Source organism: Actinia tenebrosa, unplaced genomic scaffold (genome assembly GCF_029948245.1).
Source record: "Actinia tenebrosa isolate PJP-AT-01 unplaced genomic scaffold, QUT_ActTen_1.0 PGA_scaffold2__45_contigs__length_23673736, whole genome shotgun sequence".
NCBI lineage: Eukaryota > Metazoa > Cnidaria > Anthozoa > Actiniaria > Actiniidae > Actinia > Actinia tenebrosa.
Genome location: NW_028292579.1, coordinates 23,482,914 through 23,502,950, shown reverse-complemented (window position 1 = coordinate 23,502,950; position 20,037 = coordinate 23,482,914). Strand labels below are relative to the sequence as shown.

The window sequence follows — 20,037 nt, the reverse complement described above, 5'->3', positions numbered from 1 at the left end:
AATGGTGGTCATCGTCGTAGTAGACCTTATGTCAGACAAAATTCACTCCACAATCTGAAAAGGTAAAAGTTAACACATATGTAAATGGCTATCGACCATGACTGACATTAACAAAAGGGAAATTTAAACAAAATGATTGTTTTAATGAACTCAGAAAACTAATAATACCGCAAGTCCCACTGAAAAACACGGTGGATCATAGTTAATAGCTATTAACTATGGGTGGATTTACCAAGAGAATATTGACTACGCACTATGTAACCGCAGGATCAAGTATACAAGTCCAAGCAAAGCTCTTCAAGGTTAGACAATGTACTTTCCTTTTACTCAACCTTTCTCTTTCATTAATATAATTACTAATGCTATGGCCAGTAGTCACTTTAATGGGAAATTTGAGAACATCTTAAAAAAAACGCCAACTCGATGCTGAATTTTTTGACAGGAAAGAAAGGCGCTAAACGCATATAAATATATCTCTGCTCGCTTTGTTGTTTGTTGCTGTTGAAAGCATATAAGGTTCTTCATCGATTTATCTTGAAGCTCATTGCAAGAGTCTTTGATCATGGAAAACATGGCCACTGGTCTCTTGGTGTTTTTCTTGTGTCGCTTGTTATCACAGCCTGGTAAGTGGTCGTTTTTATATCACTTTTATCGTTGAATAAGCAGTTTTTATGTTCAAATATTTGAGATATTTACTTTATTCGTTTAAGTGAATGCATGACTAATGCTTATAGTTAAAGATTACGAGTGGTTTTAAAAGTCAAAATTTGTTTCTGCTTTTTGCTGTAGTACCTTTGGTGCGTGACTTTCTAGAAACCACGTTCCTCCCCCAAATATAAACAAACACCGATATATTTTTGTGTGACACATTACATCATGAAGTTGCCACAAATCTGTTACTCTCACGAAAAGCATACAATAAACATGAAATAGTTTATGTTTTACGTAATGCTATATGTTTATAGTGGTTGCAGTAGATAGCTAGATTTTCCTTAATTTTGAATAGATAAAACCATGTTACACACGAGGAGGAGTTTAGGTTTTCCGTAGAAGATGAACTGTAAGAGATGATGATTATAGTATTTATACAATAACATCAACAGCTGGAACAAAACAATGGACGTATTTACCATCATCGCCTTCAAGTAAACGTTATCCTTAGGTAGACTTTAGTACTGACAAATAAAAAGAATAGAGAACTAAGAATGTTTAATTTGATCATAAAACAAGACTATAGCCGTACAATTGCTTCAAAAAAGGTTGCCCAGAAAAATATAAATCATTTTAATTAAGCTCTTGCTTATTAAAATAATAGTAAGCGTTTGTCCAGCTTGTCTGAAGTCGTAGCCACCAAGCAAAACAGCGTGTTGTGAATGTCAGATACTATAATGGAAACAAAGACACTTTACCTGGAGTAGTTCAGTCTGTTAAACACATTCATTTCCAGTGTAAACGAACCGCTATTCGTGTGTATGTCTTCATCTTGATACAACATCTTTAGTTAGGAAGTGGAGATCACGTGTATACAATTATTTTTTTCTGCTCTATAGTTTATACGTCGAGCAATCATATTCGTCTGGCAGATGGCAGGACTCCAAACGAAGGACGCGTCGAAATCCTCGTACAGGGGGTCTGGGGCACAGTCTGCAATTCTGGTTGGGACATGCTTGATGCGGATGTAGTGTGTCGTATGCTGAAATACAAAGGGGCAGTTAGAGCAGTTAAAAATTTTAATCAAGGATCTGGTCCTATATGGTTGACAAAAATAGAATGCGTGGGTCTTGAGTTGGACATTTTGAACTGTTCTCACGATGGACTGGGGCAGACGAGCTCGTGTAGTCATGAACACGACGCTGGAGTGATTTGCCATTCCTATCCAGGTTAGAAATGTTTGTTTTTTATGATCAGGTAACATTTTGCAACATCGATACTCTATATAAAGGTACAGCAGCAGCACTACAGCGCAGCCAGGGTCTGCCCAGCGTAGAGGCAAATTTCACGAATTTCGAAATCCACGGGAGAGATATGACGCTACTGTTCAATGCTCGACTAAGAAAGCAACTATTTTAAGAAATATTTGAGACCCAATACACAAATTTTGACTTAATTATGCATCTCTTTTTATATAGGTAAAGTACAAGTACGTCTGGTTGGAGGTGTGGCACCTTATTCTGGTCGAGTAGAAGTCAAGTTCAATAACACTTGGGGTACAGTCTGTGGAGGATGGAGCTGGGACATCAACGATGCTTATGTCGTCTGTCGTATGTTAGGCTACCGAAAAGCAATAGCTGGCATTAAAAAGTTCGGAGGAGGACAAGGAAAAGTGTGGTTAGAATACATGCATTGCAGAGGCTGGGAGAGTTCTCTGGAACAGTGTAAACATAACGGATGGGGCAGACCGTGGTGTAGTCATGACTACGATGCTGGGGTTATATGCGATAGACCTGGAGGTGAATTGAGAATATTCATGTGATTTCAATATTTTGACCTCAAGTTTGTGCATAAAATCACATAGTATTATACTCGTCACAACCATGTTACAATAGATCTCGATAACTGTGAAAGATTTCAAAAACATTTTCTTACTTTCTGTTATTCATGTCTCAGTTCAAGGACCAGACGTAGCTGTTCGTCTGGTGGGTGGACCTACACCTAATCAAGGCCGAGTGGAGGTGCGTTACTATGGAGTCTGGGGCACAGTTTGTAAATATGGATGGGGACTATCAGATGCTCACGTGGTGTGCCGTATGTTGAACTACAGCAAAGCATCATGGGCAGGAACTGCTTTGGTTAAAGGGAGTGGACCTGCATTAATGGCGTACCTGAGGTGCCGTGGAAGTGAAACAAACATCGAAAAATGTCGTCACTATGGGTGGGGTATGGCGAGCTGCAAGCATTGGAATGATGCAGGAGCTATTTGTCAGTCACGCAGAGAAGGTAATGGAGCAATATAGGACAGCATGAAATAAGAAATGTTAACAAAGTGTTTATCGATAACTTGGATTACATATCTTTCTTTAGCTCTTTACGTGTGATCGTATAAAGGCAAAATTATGCAATTTACCACTTATATGCAACTCACTGTTGAGTTGAAAGTTGCAGAGCAAAATAGTTACAGTTGCCGCCGAGTGCTGATTTAGAAACATTTAGTTTGCTACTCGCAACGTAACACTGTTGTGCAACATTTTAATTCGTCATTACAAGTATTGTCGCAGCTTTATGAAACAAATTTGACAGGAAGTTGTTTGAGGATGAGGCTTTTCCAATCCTGACTTTCTAATAACGACATAAAAAGCTATACATTAAGGTCTTGTTGAAGTCACTAGGGCACTATTATAAGCCTGATGCTTTCATGAGGCCCCGTTGCCATTTTTATAATTTGTGTATAAACTTATATTGTAAATTTATAAATAAATATAGCGAAATAAATAAATAAAAATAAAAACAAAGAAGGACGTTTTCACGCATTCGTCTGATACTTTTTGTTTGTTTAATTGTCTAGGTATTGGTACAATCTAGACTTCTCGTAATAATTTTTTTAATGTTTTCACACATGTAAAGATGTAACTGTTCGTTTAGTTGGAGGGCAAAGGCACTATGGACGAGTAGAGGTCCGATACAACGAGTCATGGAGACAAGTTTGTGATGATACCTGGGATGTATCAGACGCTCACGTGGTCTGTAGAATGCTTGGTTACAATGGAGCACTAGCGGCGATCAAGAGGTTTGGTGCAGGGAAGATTGGACTGTGGATGGGTGGTGTGGAATGCAGTAGCGAAGAATTATCAATTAGTGAATGTTATCATCGTGGATGGACGAACACGGGATGTGTAGGACGTCGATTGCATGCTGGGGTTATGTGTCAAACAACACAAGGTTAGGAATTAGAATTTATACATCAAAATTATGGTGCGTTTTTATTTGTTATTTAAATAATTAATTAACATACTACATAATATACAGAACCTCCGCAAGTAGAAGTCCGCTTAGAGGAAGGAAGTTCACCCAACTCAGGTCGTGTTGCTGTTCGTTATGGTAACGTATGGGGTACCATATGTAACAGGGGATTAGACATCAACGATGCTAAAGTGATTTGTCGTATGCTTGGCTACGCACGAGGAGTGAGTCAGTACACCTCTAAACCTGGGAAGGGTACTATCTGGTTGATGAACCTGGAGTGTAACGGTACAGAAAGGTCCATCACTGATTGCCACCATCCCGGATGGGGACAAACAACATGTAGTCATGACAACGATGCTGCGGTGGTATGCCAGCGAAGTACGTATTTGTATTACATATCAGTTAAGTGACGTGTTTAGATCTCTTAGGTAACATGGATTTTCGAAACATTTGAAACATAATGAAAGACAAAAGTTCATAGGTTATAGAAAGTGAAAACTGATAGTAATATCTTAGAAATGGAATAAGATATTGCACTCCTTTCTTTTTTTTTTTGGTCAGGTAGCTTAAATTTTTAGAGAGTTGCTAAATGAGGACTTTTGCTTCCCTCTTTTGCCCAGGATATTCCACTGAAGAACGTCCTCTAAATGAACCTCGTATTATTGGAGCTCACAAACATTACGGTAAAGTAGAGATAAAAAACAACGGGACCTGGATACCAGTCTGTGATGATACCTGGGATATATCAGACGCTCAAGTGGTCTGTAGAATGCTCGGATACAAAGGAGCTCTTGCAGCAATTAAAAGATTCAATGTTGGACAAGAAGGACTTTGGATGACTGGCGTACAATGTAATGGTGATGAAAAATCGATTAGTGAATGCTCACATCGTGGATGGACAAACACCGCGTGCCCAGGGAACGCTCACGCTGGAGTTATGTGTGGAACATCTAAAGGTTGGTAAAATAAAATATCTTTTTCAGTAGCAGTTTTACATACTTTGTGAACTAATGAGAAGTCTACAAAAAAATCTCATAGATTTTCCAACATTACAAGTTCGTTTGGAAGACGGAAAGTCACCTAATACTGGTCGTGTTGCTGTTCGATATGGTAACGTATGGGGTACCATATGCAAAAAGGGACTGGACATCAACGATGCTAAAGTGATTTGTCGTATGCTCGGATACCCTGGGGCAAGAAAGGTTTATCCAAAGTCCACCATAAGACCTGGAAACGGTACTATCTGGCTGAGTAACTTGGGGTGTAATGGAACCGAGGACTCGATTTTTGACTGTCGCCATCCAGGGTGGGGACAAACAACGTGTAACCATGACAATGACGCTACTGTTGCGTGCAAATTAGGTATTTTTTTTAAATTGTTATTTGTTGTGTTTTTGCTTTTTGAGAAATTAAGGTGTCTATTATCCTTTTGTTCACAAAATTTATAAGGGAGGAGGAAAGAAGTCTTGGATCCACCACATTTCTTCATCAATGGAACCCACGCCATCACCATTTCAACGGTTACAATAGTGTTAAACGACTCACAGAGAGGAGACTTCCAGCTAAACAGGTAATAGACTGAATTGGCTGGACAGCGGCTACCTCATGTTTTAATTGCAATTCTATTAAAGTTAGTCTTTCTTGCCTTTCTTACTAGTGTATATCAAATTGCTTTGGAAAAAATAGAAAATGAAAAATGGCTGCAGTCTTCACGAGACAAAGAAATGAAGCATTTCGGATTTAATGAAATCAACTTTACTATGGCAACACAAATGGATAGTCATAGTTACATAACCGCAGAGATCTTAGCTACTATCTCCAGCTTAACGATTGGAGATGGTCAGTATTACCATGGTTACTATAACGCACCGTTAGAAGCCGGATCAATGTATAGAGTACACGTAAGGATCGTTACTGTGGCAATGGATGGGGTGAGCAATGATCATGATGATCATAATATATCTTCATAATACATCAATTAATGTTTGTCGGAAGTCGATATTAGCATTGTCAAATCTCTTTGACTATAGATAGAAACAGCCTCTTAATGCACCATGTAATAAATTAATTATGCTGACGACGTTCTATCACTTTTTGTTAGGCGGAATATAACAAAACTATTAATGCATCAAGTGAGAGACGAAATCGCTGGTCAAAATACACATTTATGCGATGCAAAGTCAAGTCCGATAAAATGCTTGACCGAAAATAACGGAAACGAAAAAAGGAATTGATTAGCATATGTTTGTGTTCGTTTCTTTTAGACATGCATAGCGTGCCAAAAAAATAAAATGAAATAAAATAAAATAAAATTTAACTAAAACTCTAAAACATGACAAAACTGATTAGTTCTAGATTGTGTTGGCAGTATTTATGCAGTATTTATGTAATGATTAATAAACGAGCAGGAGTGTTTTATCAGGATTTAGACCTGATAAAACACGATCTGCAAGCTTATTGAACGGCTTCAGTTAGGGTCCTTATTCGTGACATGCTCTTGTACTCTTTTGGTCCTTTATAAAGATTTCAAAATATTTATATAAAAATAGCCATGTTAAACTATTATCAGGTATAAAGATCCATGCGCGTGATGAATTTGAAGGACCTGATAGACCTAAAATACATTAATCATTCATGAATTTTTGAAATTCATGATCATCTATTTCATTTTTGTTTTATAGAGAAAGTTTTATGGGGAGAGTGCTTTTATTACCTTTATTACGAGATCAATATATAAAGTACCATCTATAGAAGGTTAGTAAGTTATTCAACTTCGAAAATCGTCGACTAGATCATAAAAAAGTAATTGTCGATAGAGTTTCAGGTTTTTTTAAAAAGTGACTAAATACCTCCCTCTCTTCATTTACTCTTCATTTCAAGATCGACTTTCATTTTTTGAAAGGACATGAAAAAAATTATATCCCAGTTAAAAAACACCTGCTATATAAAATACCAAACTCCGGAATTGGTTTTAGGAGTAAAAAATGACGACGCCCATTATCTTTCTCATTTCATATCTCTGTAAGCTTTTATTTTGTCCCTTTATATATATCGTCTCCCTTTAGCAATCTCTCATTGATAACTATATCCCATCTTTATAACCACCTGATCATAATGAAGAAAGCTTCTAAATTAACTTTTGTATTTTTCTTAGGGAAGGCAAGAGTTCCTGGATGTAGTAATGAGGCTATTGTTATTGCCTTGTCCATGGTCATATTAACTCTAGTTGCTGTTATTTTAATTGTCGTTTGGTATTTCTTAAAACGTATAAAAGCAGAGAGAATTACGACATCGAAAGGCAAGTTGAAAACAAAACAGTTGTCTTTACAGATATAAAACTTTATATAATGTTTCAAAAAAGGCACCATTAATGCAAATAAGGCTTGTTCGAAATTAGGAGAAAAGAAGTTATATATATATAGCTGATTTTCCTTCATTACATGCTTGCTTGTTGTTTTTGTTTTATTAATTTAAATAGCTTCATCTATTCCGTATTCATCCTTAGTTTTACAAATTATTCTTAGATTATATATTTTAACAGATATGATATTTTTTTACAATATTTGTTAATTTGCGTATTCAATATCAAAACTATAAGACGAGTTTGAAGCTCTAGTCCGCTTTGCATTGCAACGAATATAGTCATTTATCCTCGTATTTTTCTTGGTATTTATATCTTTTAGCAGTAGAAATGAAAGGATTTAGAGACCCACCCAATGAAAAACCTGGCAACGATGACCAATTACCTGATGCGCGCATGTAAATAGTTATCAAAGAAAGGTAAGGAAAAAAAATGTGCAGACATGAATTTCAATAAAAATATTGTTAGTCGTGTATCATGACCGTTAATAATGTCTTTCTTTTCTAATCCCTATTTTTTTCATATATTGACATATTTTATGCAGTACTAAGACAAGTGCCTGACTTCAGTTTCGAAGCTTTTTGCTCATTGTGAAATCTGCTTTTTTTAGGGATAAAGGATGTTTATTCTGTTCAATAATACGCCCACAGCACAATAAAGCCGTCGAAAACTTATCGAAGATAATACAATACAATAGAATCAAGTTTGTTTGCTCATAATTTTAAAATTTGTTAAAATGTGATAAAAATGAGTAAGTAATCACAAAATGAGTGAATGGAAACAATGATAACTTGTAATAAAGTAATACATTAATAGATACATCACTTTATCATATATTCTATTATTGGATCTAAATATTAGATTATATACATGACATGTTGAATTAGTATTTAAAAACGTAAACATATTGATGGTTTCGACCTGATTCCCAAGAGAATTAAATAACAAAAGACACGGCGGCCATGTTGGAGGATATAGCAAAAGAATTCATTGACAATTCTTTTGTTAAGTTCCTCCAACATGGCCGCCGTGAAAACCATCAATAGAAACTAACTAATGCTTCTAAAGTGATTTTTAAATATTTTCTAAAGATTTGAAAATAAAGATATTATTAAATTATTTGCTTCTAATGACTAAAAGATTTGACATGTGAAACAGCACGGCACAGGCGACACCGTCACGTTATGCATTACGATATTTCCTGAACCAATCACAGTGAGTGAGGATAATTTTTCAGCTAATAAAATTGCACAGACACGATACCGTTACTGTAACGACATCGCGCTTCCTTACCGTGACATTTATCACAATCATGTGAGTTTTATTCTAAAAAAGAAACCAAAAGCGAAGTCGTGTCTTCGAAGTTTATTTTACTTATTTTCATGACTTTAATTATTGCACCCAGTTAATCAGGTATTTTGTAGATCGTTAGTAAGACAATCTATCACATGCTGGGCCTCGGGCCTCGCCGGTGCAAATGTGTACCAAAAGTGCATCTTATAAACCTGGGAATGGTACTATCTGCCTGAGTAGCCTGCATGGAGTGTAATAATGATACAGAGGATTTTGTTACTTTTGTTTAAAAGTCGTAACGGACGTGCCTTGCGGGTTAAAGAAAGTTTATCGGTAAGTCTAATTGTTGGGTGTTTATTTAAAAGTACATTGTCTGCCAAAAAAATATGAGTATTACTACATCGTAAAGCTTGCTTACCACATATCTTATTTGGCAATATTTTTATTTTCTTTGAGAGGGGGGGATTTTAACGAAGACAATATTGAAACCTGTTTGTTTGTTTGTTTGTTTGTTTTTGTTTAAGCACTGGCTAATAGTATTTCTCCAGGGTTCTCTGAGGTAAGTTCAATTGTTTTCCTTAAAAACTAAAGACTGAAGCTTTCTATATAGCAGTGAAAACAAACAACAAAACAAAACGATGCAATAACAACAACAACAGCAACAAAAAGAAAAAATACAAAATACAAAAAGGAGGGAGCAACTCCATTTATTCTTTCATTTATGGGTTATCTTCTGGAAGGAAAAAAAATGTCTCCAAATTTTGAGCTTTTGAAGTTGTTACTTAGTGGTTCGAGTAATGGTTTTCACCTAAACGAATTATAAGACATTATGGCGTATGTCTTCAGACATTTGCAGATTTAGCCCGATCCATATGTCAGGTTTAGAGAAAGCAAGAAAAAGCTTATCATCGACTACTTGTGACCGCACAGTCAATGTATTGTCCTGCAAACCGCATTCAATCGTCTGTGGGCTGATTTTGACTGCGGTTGAAATACCCACACATTTTAAACGTAAATAGCTGATCGAAATGTTTTAAGTTAACCGTCATTGCTGTTTTAAGGCCTCGACGTTTCATCATTTGTTGACTTAAATAGAGTTCTGCCTGTTTTTCGTCCTTAAAAAGTAAAGCCATTTGTGTTTTGGAAGCATTATGTTTTATTAATGAAGCATACGTCAGGCTCATTGTCTAGGCTATAGGGTTCATGTACCAGTAATCTGTATTGCACTGGAATCAGGAAGACTTGCCTGTGGCGCCGGGATAGAAGAGAGACCTGTTACCTTCAACGATGATGGAAAATATAAACAAAAATATTTTTGTGGTTGCTGTATTGATCTTGCTGTTGCAACTAGGTGAGTCTGTATACTTTTACGCCATACAGATTTTGTTGATCAAGAACCTTTAACATGAACTGATGGATTTTAAGCCTTATTAAGTATTTGGACATGATTGTTTGACATTTTTATTGGACATTGCTTGATGGTTACTTTGCTTGAGAACAATGGGCTTTTTAGAAGCAGTATATTGAAAAAAAATGTTAGATACACGAAAGGATGCCAAACGTTGAATGCAACCTCGGTAATCTTGTTTTTTTTGGCAAATCTGTTCGCACGCACCCTATTTGCATCATAAAGGCAAAAGTAGAAAAAAGGAGGGAATAATGTTTTTAAAGTGCTCTTTACTTTCACTTATAGATCACTGTTATACGATATTTATGTTATTAGAATAGATCGATTAAATTATATTTATAAGCTAGAAAAGTGTTATCGGATAATTTTCCAATTGTCACTAGCTTGAGAGGTTACCTTTTCAGTCAGTGACAAATGATTCTACAATAGATCGATTTGTTTACTCTAATTCGTTGAGGGGGAAAAACACTCAACTTCTTAGCTTAGGATTTATCAAAAGCGCTCAAGCCGCATTTCAGTAAGAAATATTCAATATTCACAAACTTTCCTAAAATGCCCTTATTAAATTATATTAAACAATAATTATATATTCAATAATAAGTGGGAGATGTTTGCTATGTAATAAACAATAGAGTGATATAACTAAATCCCTGAAAAAAGGCTACATTTGTTTCGCAGTATACAATGCGAAATAGTGCAATGTCTATTTTCTTCTGTTTGAGTGAAGGCATTTTTTAATGCCTTAAAAGGCATTATTATCTATTAGTTATTAGACTAAAAAACTTTAGTATACCTTAATTCCATTGTTTTCTTTTTTGTCCAAAAATTGTGCGTTGTCCATGCCCTACAACGTGGCTTCTGCAATTAAATCAAATTCAAAAATTAATTAAAAAAAAAAAAAAAATTGATGTTTCTAAAGGTCTTACAGAAAGCCGAGATGGAGATGTCTGGCTGACGCCCACCAGCACCAAAATCAATTCCACCTTTCCTTCTGGTATCCTGTATATATTCCACAATGGTGGATGGGGTACAATATGTGACGATGATGCATGGAGTATGGAAAACACTCAAGTCGTTTGCAAAGCACTTGGCTATGCAAGAGCTGTGGAACACAAGAATATGGGAGGTGGAACAGGAAAAATCTGGTTGAGTGGTGTACGATGTTTAGGAACTGAGGCAAGTGTAGCAAGCTGTGCGCATTCGGGCTGGGAGAACGCATCGAACTGTAGCCATAAACAAGACGTTGGGATCGTATGTCAAGCAGGTAATTTGATTGTTTTATTGTTTAACTATTATCACAATATGTTTGGCTATTTTAAACTTATATAAACGATCAGCTCATAGTCTTACCACTGATAACATAAATATCGGCCACATTGATGGCAATAAAATGTTCATTTGTATTGCAATTTTTGACTGTCACTCACTATTATCAAAAAATAAATCCAAAGACGATTCACACTCAAAAACGTATTCTTTCTTTCTTCATAAATTTGCTTGGCAAAACCACACTAGCCTTCAACTTTGTTAAGGAAGGAAATAGAACAACTAGGATCGCGTGAGAAATTCGTCTAGTATGATTGACAGCTACCTTTTCAAAACTAACTTCTATATGCTGTTGTATCAAAAGCGCCTATTGCTACTGTTCGACTCAGTGGTGGTAACCGATTGGAAGGTAGAGTCGAGGTTCGATACAACAAAGAATGGGGTACCATATGCAAAGACGGATGGAATATAAACAACGCTAACGTAATATGCAAGATGTTGGGTCACAAGAAAGCTATCAAAACCAAGAGTTTTGGACCAGGTTCTGGAAGAATCTGGCTTGATGACGTAGCGTGTAAAGGAACCGAGATGTCTATTGACAAATGTCACCACAGAGGATGGGGAATTCACAACTGCGCACACAGGGAAGATTCTGGCGTCATGTGTCTGCCAAGAGGTAAAATTGTGACGTGTCTATCAATATTCAGGAATATTCAGGAGCCAGTCTAGCTTTCTAACCATTTCCCTTTCAAACGCCTTACAATTGCTTTAATCTTTTCTAACTTAATTTTTGTACATTTTTTTATTACGAATTGTCAGTACTACCATGATTAATTATTTATTTTAAAGTTAAAATATCAGGTCGTGATATTACACAGATTACTGACATCTTCCATGGCCTTGGTACTACTTAGAATTATTGTTTCAGTATGACAAACATAAGGATGTTAGTCGCAATGGTAAATTAGGTATATTCATAATGTTTGGCTTACAGTATACATATATATATATATGGCTTACAGTATATATATATATATATATATTTTAGCAGAATATTTATCTTAAAAGCTTTGGTACTAGATAATTGAATATAAAAACTGGCAAATTTTAAAAGCTTTATGAATAAGTTGGTCTTCTGACTCACTTGTGAAAAAAAATGTTGAACAAATTCTGTCATCGCCCAAAGTGAAAATGACGGCCTGCTTAGCAAATGTTTTTTAAACCACAGGTCCTTCAAATGTCAGTGTACGCCTGGTTGGTAGTGACCTCCCTAACGCCGGCCGAGTGGAGATACGTTTCCATGGTGTTTGGAAGTCTGTATGTGATACAAAGTGGGATCTTCGAGAAGCAAATGTGATCTGTTTGATGTTGGGTTACATTCAAGGTGCTGCAGTAGCCATTAAGGGTTATAAAAGCGCTGGTGATGTTTGGCTGTCCAGTGTTAGCTGTAATGGAGGCGAAAAGTCAATTGAAAGGTGTAAAAACCTGAAATGGGGCAAGGCAAGTTGTAGGAATGATAGACGAGCAGGGGTAGTGTGTAAATCAGGTAATTGAAACATTGTTAATTTGTAAGTTAATATATCTATTTTTCCAACAACCGTGTGATAATAATAGAAATGTGATGAGAAAGATTCGAAACTAGTTGCCATCTGTCACTGAGTTTCCCTACTTAGACCAGCCAGGGAAGACAAAAAAAAAAAAAACAAAAAAAAAAAAAAAGAGAGAATAGAAACGAAGCAGAGAGGAGCGATCTATATACGAAGGCGCTTTGTGAGCAAGCAAAAGTAGCCTTATTTAAGAAGAAAAAAATAGCAGCGGATGATCACAAATTCTATATTCAAAACTCGAAAAGTACTTGTGTATTTGTCTGCCGATCCTACGAAATCGCGAAATATTAGTGAGCTTGTCCAATTTGAAATCTAGCATGGAAATATATGTCACCAAGCATTTCATCATTATCATTGTATTAGGCACTCCAGAAATAGCGTACCGACTGGTAGATGGAGACATCGCTCATAAAGGGCGCCTTGAGGCCTATTACTATGGAATATGGGGAGCTGTCTGTGCAGATACCATTGATATCCAAGATGCTCACGTGGTCTGCAGAATGATGGGGTACAGTCAGGCTGTTACCATCTACAAACAAAGTGGAGATTCGTTTAAATTTTTGAGCAAAATTCATTGCAATGGGAATGAGAACTCAACAGAGCAGTGTAACGGCGCCAAGTCAAGGATAAACACCTGTCGCAGTAAGAAGGATACTTGGATTATTTGCAAGCCAAAACTAGGTATGTTTTTTGTTTCATTATGATACCTAAATATATGAATAGCTCCTATTAAGGATACGTTTATTGGACACAAAGCTAGGCCATTCAGGTTGGTGGCGACCAAAGGTCAATAAACGGAAATATATGAAAAAGAAATAAATACAAAGAATATATTGGGCCTAAAGGTACGTTACTGAAAAGCATTAGTTCTCTTTCTCAATCCAAGCTTGGTGCTGTTGGTGATTATCAGAGTCATTTAAACAGGTTTAACTTTGCTTGTAAGATAGCTAATTAAAACTGTCACCAATAGAAAGGATTGGTATTGTTCAACATGCACATTTATTTTAATTATTGTTGACTGTAGCAAATGTCAAAACCAAATGCCCCAAATATGCAAGGACTCAAACATAGACGTTTTTAAATTCAAACATTGACTGTTATCATGTCCAACCTTGAAATGGAGCTATAATTTCGTAGTCAAAGCAATGAATTCAGAAAAGGTATATCCCAATTCGACCTGCAGCTGTGGCCTATATTTTTAGGGGTTGATATAATTGATGCCTGTATAAATAGTTTGTTAAGTGATTCTTGCTAGCTGATTTTTTCGCAGAGTCTAAAAAGGTCCAGGCGCGTCTGGTAGGGGGAGCCACGCCAAATAAAGGACGCCTTGAGATCCAGCAGTACGGAGTGTGGGGCACAGTGTGTAATTCTGGTTGGAACATTATGGATGCCAATGTTGCGTGTCGAATGATGAACTTCACTGGGGCCATTTCTGTGAGACACCAGTTTGTCCACGGAACTGGACCAATATGGCTGACAAACATCAACTGTAAAGGGGATGAGAAGAACCTACTCGAGTGTTCACATGATGGACTGGGGAATACCAGTTTTTGTAGTCATGGTAACGATGTTGGAGTGGTTTGTCATTCGTATCCAGGTTAGCACATTTCCATATCACATTAAAAGCAAAAAAAGCGCAATATATTATTTGGGAGCATGCCCTCACTTAATGCACTATCTTAAAACTATCTGTTTGATTTAGTCACTTTATAAATTAGGTTCATTCGTTATTCACGCTATTATTGTTCAGGGCGTAACATATTTTACACCATAAAGACTATATGTATAGGTTATGAGACTACATGTATGTCCAATTTGGTCCGATATGACGTCAAAAGTTGGTCAAAATGTTATGGACTCACGAGGCGTAAGCCGAGTGGGTCCATAACTAATTTTGACCAACGTTTGGCGTCATATCGTGGTAAATAAGAGGACATACCACGCTAAACCATCGTAAATTTGTTTTTTACTACAAAACTCACAAAACTCTAGGAAATAGACTGCACGAAATCTTGCATGACGCCATTTGTTGGTATGGCCTCTTATTTACGACGTTTTTTAACCAATCAGCGCGCGAGAAAATTTACAATTGTGGTAAAATGCTTTTCTTTACTCCTTTAGTATTCATAACTTTGAAACACTTTTTTTAGTATAGGTATGCGTAAGCATAAATGAATCATTCATTCGTTTGTATCTTGTTTTATGGAAAACAATTACATAGCTCAAAAACCAATTATGGCTGTTCGTCTGGTGGATGGAAACACTCCAAATCAAGGCCGAGTAGAGATTCGATATTTTGGAGTCTGGGGCACAATTTGTGACGATTTATGGGGACTTGAAGATGCTCACGTGGTCTGCCGTATGCTAAACTACAGCAAAGCATTGTGGGCAGGAACAGCTGACGTCAGCGGAAGTGGTTATATATTATTAGATAATGTTCAGTGTAGCGGCAACGAGAGGTCATTGGAACACTGTGCGAATAATAGTTTGGGTCAGCATGATTGCGGTCACAAGGAAGACGCTGGAGTGATATGTGATAATCTAACACAAGGTAAGCTTGTATTAGAAGTAATGATTATTTAATTGAGCCGCGTAGCTAGGATATAAAAAAATATATATGGTAATTATATTTAGGGTATTCGCACGACATTACAGCGCAAACTGCGAATATAAGCATGCGCATTCATTGGTGTGAACATTGCGTGCGCTATTTAGTGCAGTGCAAATTTTAAAACGCTAGGGAACAACAAATTTGACAATGTGTAGCTTTCTCCGGACACCAATTTAAACTGTTCTGATTCTGCATTACTTCTATTTCAATAGACTTACATCCAGTTTTATTTTATCCAATAGAGGCTTTGCACCATCACCATGACAGCCATGACAGGAGGCGCAGTAATAGTCTTTTGTTTCCTTTTTCTCATCTAAATCAGATTAGAACAGATTAATTCAATTGTTCCTGCCTCCTGCCACGGCTGCCATAACGTGATGGTACAATGCCTTTATTTATAAAATGTTCTTATAGATGAGTTAGCTGTTACAGCTCGTCTTGTTAAAACTCAACGAAAACATGTTGGCCAAGTAGAGGTGAAATACAAAGGGACCTGGAGACCAGTCTGTGATGATACCTGGGATATACTAGATGCACACGTGGTTTGTAGAATGCTTGGTTACAAAGGAGCCGAAGCGCCCATAAGACAGTACGCAAAATTAATGTCAAACTTATGGATGAGCGGTGTAGTGTGTAGAGGTGATGAAGAATCGGTCAGCCACTGTTTTCATCGTGGATGGACGAACACTCGATGTCCTGGGAACTACTATGCTGGTGTCATATGTAAAGTAGATGAAGGTATGCCGCATAAAAAAAACGTTTTTAATTTTTTTTCGTTGTGGGTTGGTATCAACTTTTTTCATTCGACAGGAAAAGAAATCCCATCAGTACAAGTTCGTTTGGAAGACGGAAAGTCACCCAATTCTGGTCGTGTTGCTGTTCGCTATGGTAACGTATGGGGTACCATATGTAGACTAGGACTAGATATAAACGATGCTAAAGTGATTTGTCGTATGCTCGGATACCCTGGGGCAAGTAAGGTGTATCCAAAGTCCACCATAAGACCTGGAAATGGTACTATCTGGCTGAGTAACTTGGAGTGTAATGGAACCGAGGACTCGATTGTTGACTGTCGTCATCCAGGATGGGGAGAAACGATTACGTGCAACCATGAGAACGATGTTGCTGTCATGTGTCAAATAGGTAAATGTTTACGCACATTTCATAATTGACCTTAAAAATGTGTTGCAATGGAAGCAATGGAAGAAGTTCATTTAAAATGAACTTGTGGAAAGGGCATTGTATTGTAGGCTGTTCATCGTTTGTCAGTGACGGTTTTGTAATCAATGATTTTAGAAAATACCTGCCCTGATTTTGTTTATGGTTATCATTATCATTATCATTATCATTATTATTATTATTATTTACTTCTTAAGCTGATGCTCCTGGATTCCAAATCAATGGAACCACCGTCAACACAGAATCAACAGTTTTAATCTTGTTCAACGATTCACAACAGATTGGAGCACGCTTGAAAAGGTACTTCTTTTGCCAAGACTATTACGACACCTTCTGTCATGATGTAAGACATTTGCAAAGGTTTCAAAACAACTTTGCCAGATTTAGACAGCAGGCTGGGCTTGGAAAAATCGGTACCAAATTTTGAATTTACAGTCCTGTATTTCGTTTAAATATCTTCAAAACTAAAAGTCATATCGCAGCATTGAATGTGCTCTAAGTTTGAAAGTATCCTTTAGAAATAATCGTTGCAGACGTTAAGTATCAGACATTCTAAGGGATTGTGCGAGAGTGGGAGAAACTAATTCGCTGTGTTTTCTACTTTTAAAAAATCAAATCATATTGAATATTAAATTATATAAATCGGGCAGTAAAATCGGGTCCGTATACGATAGCATTGTTTTGATCATGTCCTGTTTTAGGGCTATTACTTTAGTAAGTTCACCATTTCTATTACTTTAGTGTGTATCAAGTGGCAGTGGAAAAGAGAGGCAACGAACAACGCTCGAAATCCTATGAACAACCACCACCCTTTGTCTACAATGAAGTCAACGTTACTATGGCAACACATATGGGTAACGATAGTTACATTTCAGCAGAGATTCTAAGATCTATCACGAACCTCACGATTGGTGACGGTCAGTATTACCATGGTTACTACAATGCACCGTTAGAACCCGGATCGATGTATAGAGTACATGTAAGGATCGTTACCATGGCAATGGATGGGGTGAGTAGAAACTACGATCTCAAAAAACCTACCAAAAAAAAAAAAAAACACCACAGAAATGGCGATTAATAATGAATAATTTGCTTCCAACAGTTTTCTTTTAAAATGGACATTGAGAGTAATCACGTGATAGGACTGGTTGACACTAGTGCCGGTGTCGGAAACACAATCACAATCCGAAGATATTTTTGTTCTTATCACTCTTTTACTCACGATTTTCTTGTTCTTTAGAAAAGAATCTACGGCAAGTCTGCTTTTGTGGCTTTTACAACAAAACCGGGAGACGAATTCAAGATAAAGTATTACAAAGGTGAGACACACGGTCAGTAATTATGGAACTGCTTTGTCTGTGTGTGAAAAAAATGAAAGATATCACGGTAGCTATCTGAGCTAATTTTGTCTCGTACTGAAAATACACCCACCACGCTTATACGCTCGAATGCAAGATCATTGTCGAGTTCAAAACATAGAACATAGAAGCTGAGGCCGAAAAGCGTTCTGATGTTTGAGATACAAAGTTGATTCTTGAGGTTCATGTGACGACATAGCCGCCATGTTGGTTGACATTAGCAAAGCATTCCTAATTACCTCCTCTTGTTAGATCAACCAACATGACTGCTTCTTCGTTATCGTTTTTATCTCAAGGAATTTTGAGTTATGTGGTTGCACCCAAAGATATGTAACATGTATTAAAACTTTCATGTATTCTGAAAGTGCAACAATCTTTGATAATCATCCCACGAGATGTATCCCTAGATGCATCTGTTCAAAGTACTTCCCATGTACCATTTGGGTCACAGGTTCGGTGTTCTATGTTTTTGAATCCGCAATAATTTTGCAATTGAGTAAATAAGACTTCAAAAACATAAGTAATATATTACATGACTACTGCCGGCTCCATTGCAGTACAAAATATTGCACTTTGTATTTCGCTAGTTATATATTCCTATGATAATACAAAGCTTTAATTTATACAGATACAGGAAATCGTGTTGAATGTACTAATAACGCAGTAGTGATAGCCTTGTCCCTGGTGATCGTCTTCATGGTTATAGTCATCATTGTTGGTGTTGTGTGGTATTGCCTTAAGAATCGAAACTCCTACGCTATAAGGAACAAATCCGAAGGTAAATTAACGGCATCTTCGTAGACTGATTATAACGATATTAGTTAAGGTGACTCCAACATAATTGCGACTGACTATGAGGGAATTTAGCGATTTAACTCGCTCGTGATCTCGTCCACACTGAATTGTATCTTTTGAAATGCTCGTTTTTTCTGCATATAGGATTATAGTTTTACCTGAGTTGTCTTTAACGAGATGTTGATAGAAAGCTTCAAGGAAGGTGTGTTGTTACCGAATACTAACAAATGCAATGATTTCTTGTTCTAGGCGTAGAGATGAAAGAAAGTGGCAATGATTCTCACAATGACACTCCATAAAAATACCACTGATATGTATTCAAAGATACCGGCTTAGTTACTTGGACACTATTTTGAGTTTGACAGACCAAGGTGATGCATTTTTGAAAACCTATCAAATGAAGTGCGATAAAGTGTCATTTTAAACCCAATAGCTTTTTCTGTATTCCAAAACAGACAATCATAAATAGATTACTTTTGCTTAGATTTTTCTTCAAGGAAATGCAAAGGAAAGTAGATCAGGGAACGATTTTACTCGAGTCTATAACACCAACTCAGTCGCATCCTTACGCAGCCTAACAAACCTTTATCCAACTTTTAACTGACAAATTTGGCAAAGAAAACCCTCAAAGGCTGGAAATACACGCAGCGTTTTAGAGTCAGCAACACATGTCAACAAGACTATCTTACTAAAAAAAATTAACCTTACCAGGTTCTACGGAAGAAGCCAAGAGCAACCAGACAAATAAGACGCGATTTGCTTTAAATTCCATGTTTTGAGAAATGATCAGTGGGCTCAACATCGACCTTGAATATGAATATGAATACAGTAAATAAGTTTGCCTGAAAGCGCCATATACTACCAACCCGGGAATCCCCTACACATTTTCTTTTGTTCAGTAATTAACTAGCACCAATTAGGCAATGAATAAAGGGGAAACACTTATTTAAAAAGAAAATTCTAGAAGCACGATCTTCGTAGTGGGAGTAAAAAAAACATTGTTTGCACTTTGGGCAAGCCCATGCATGCGACTAAAGCGAAGGCGAGTATGTGTAGAAGTCAATGATGCGGGTTAATCGTTCGATCTGAAGTTTATTGCACTGCCTAATAAAATGCACACCATATATTCGTGAAAAGCGTAAGAAATTGCAAAATTTTGCACAAATTTCAAGTGTTTTAGATGATATACTGGAGAAGGCCAAACAGACCGAAACGTCTATTTAAAATGCAGTGGCTGTAGAAGCGGCTCACTGCATTTC

At 36.8% G+C, this 20,037-nt stretch overlaps 1 protein-coding gene across 1 annotated transcript; it reads left to right on the top strand.

The window, feature by feature from the left end:
• The first annotated feature begins 266 nt into the window (after positions 1-266).
• LOC116300438 (scavenger receptor cysteine-rich domain-containing protein DMBT1) lies at positions 267-19,914 on the top strand. Its single transcript, XM_089034223.1, has 25 exons — positions 267-623; positions 1,551-1,880; positions 2,130-2,450; positions 2,608-2,937; positions 3,562-3,876; positions 3,964-4,278; positions 4,521-4,856; positions 4,939-5,262; positions 5,350-5,470; positions 5,558-5,831; positions 6,582-6,654; positions 7,055-7,198; positions 10,882-11,226; positions 11,593-11,904; positions 12,457-12,774; positions 13,199-13,516; positions 14,091-14,432; positions 15,057-15,386; positions 15,861-16,184; positions 16,257-16,589; positions 16,823-16,925; positions 17,367-17,634; positions 17,866-17,944; positions 18,612-18,761; positions 19,028-19,914. The coding sequence occupies exons 1-25, from the start codon at positions 563-565 to the stop codon at positions 19,075-19,077; spliced, it is 6,216 nt and encodes a 2,071-aa protein (XP_088890349.1). The 5' UTR covers positions 267-562; the 3' UTR covers positions 19,078-19,914.
• Positions 19,915-20,037: the final 123 nt, after the last annotated feature.

Excerpts from the sequence above, each read along its gene's own strand:
- LOC116300438 (XM_089034223.1), top strand. The coding sequence starts at position 563 with ATGGAAAACATGGCCACTGGTCTCTTGGTGTTTTTCTTGTGTCGCTTG. Across the intron at positions 16,185-16,256 it reads CATATGTAAAGTAGATGAAG|GAAAAGAAATCCCATCAGTA; the intron begins GTATGCCGCATA and ends TTCATTCGACAG. Across the intron at positions 16,590-16,822 it reads TGCTGTCATGTGTCAAATAG|CTGATGCTCCTGGATTCCAA; the intron begins GTAAATGTTTAC and ends TTACTTCTTAAG.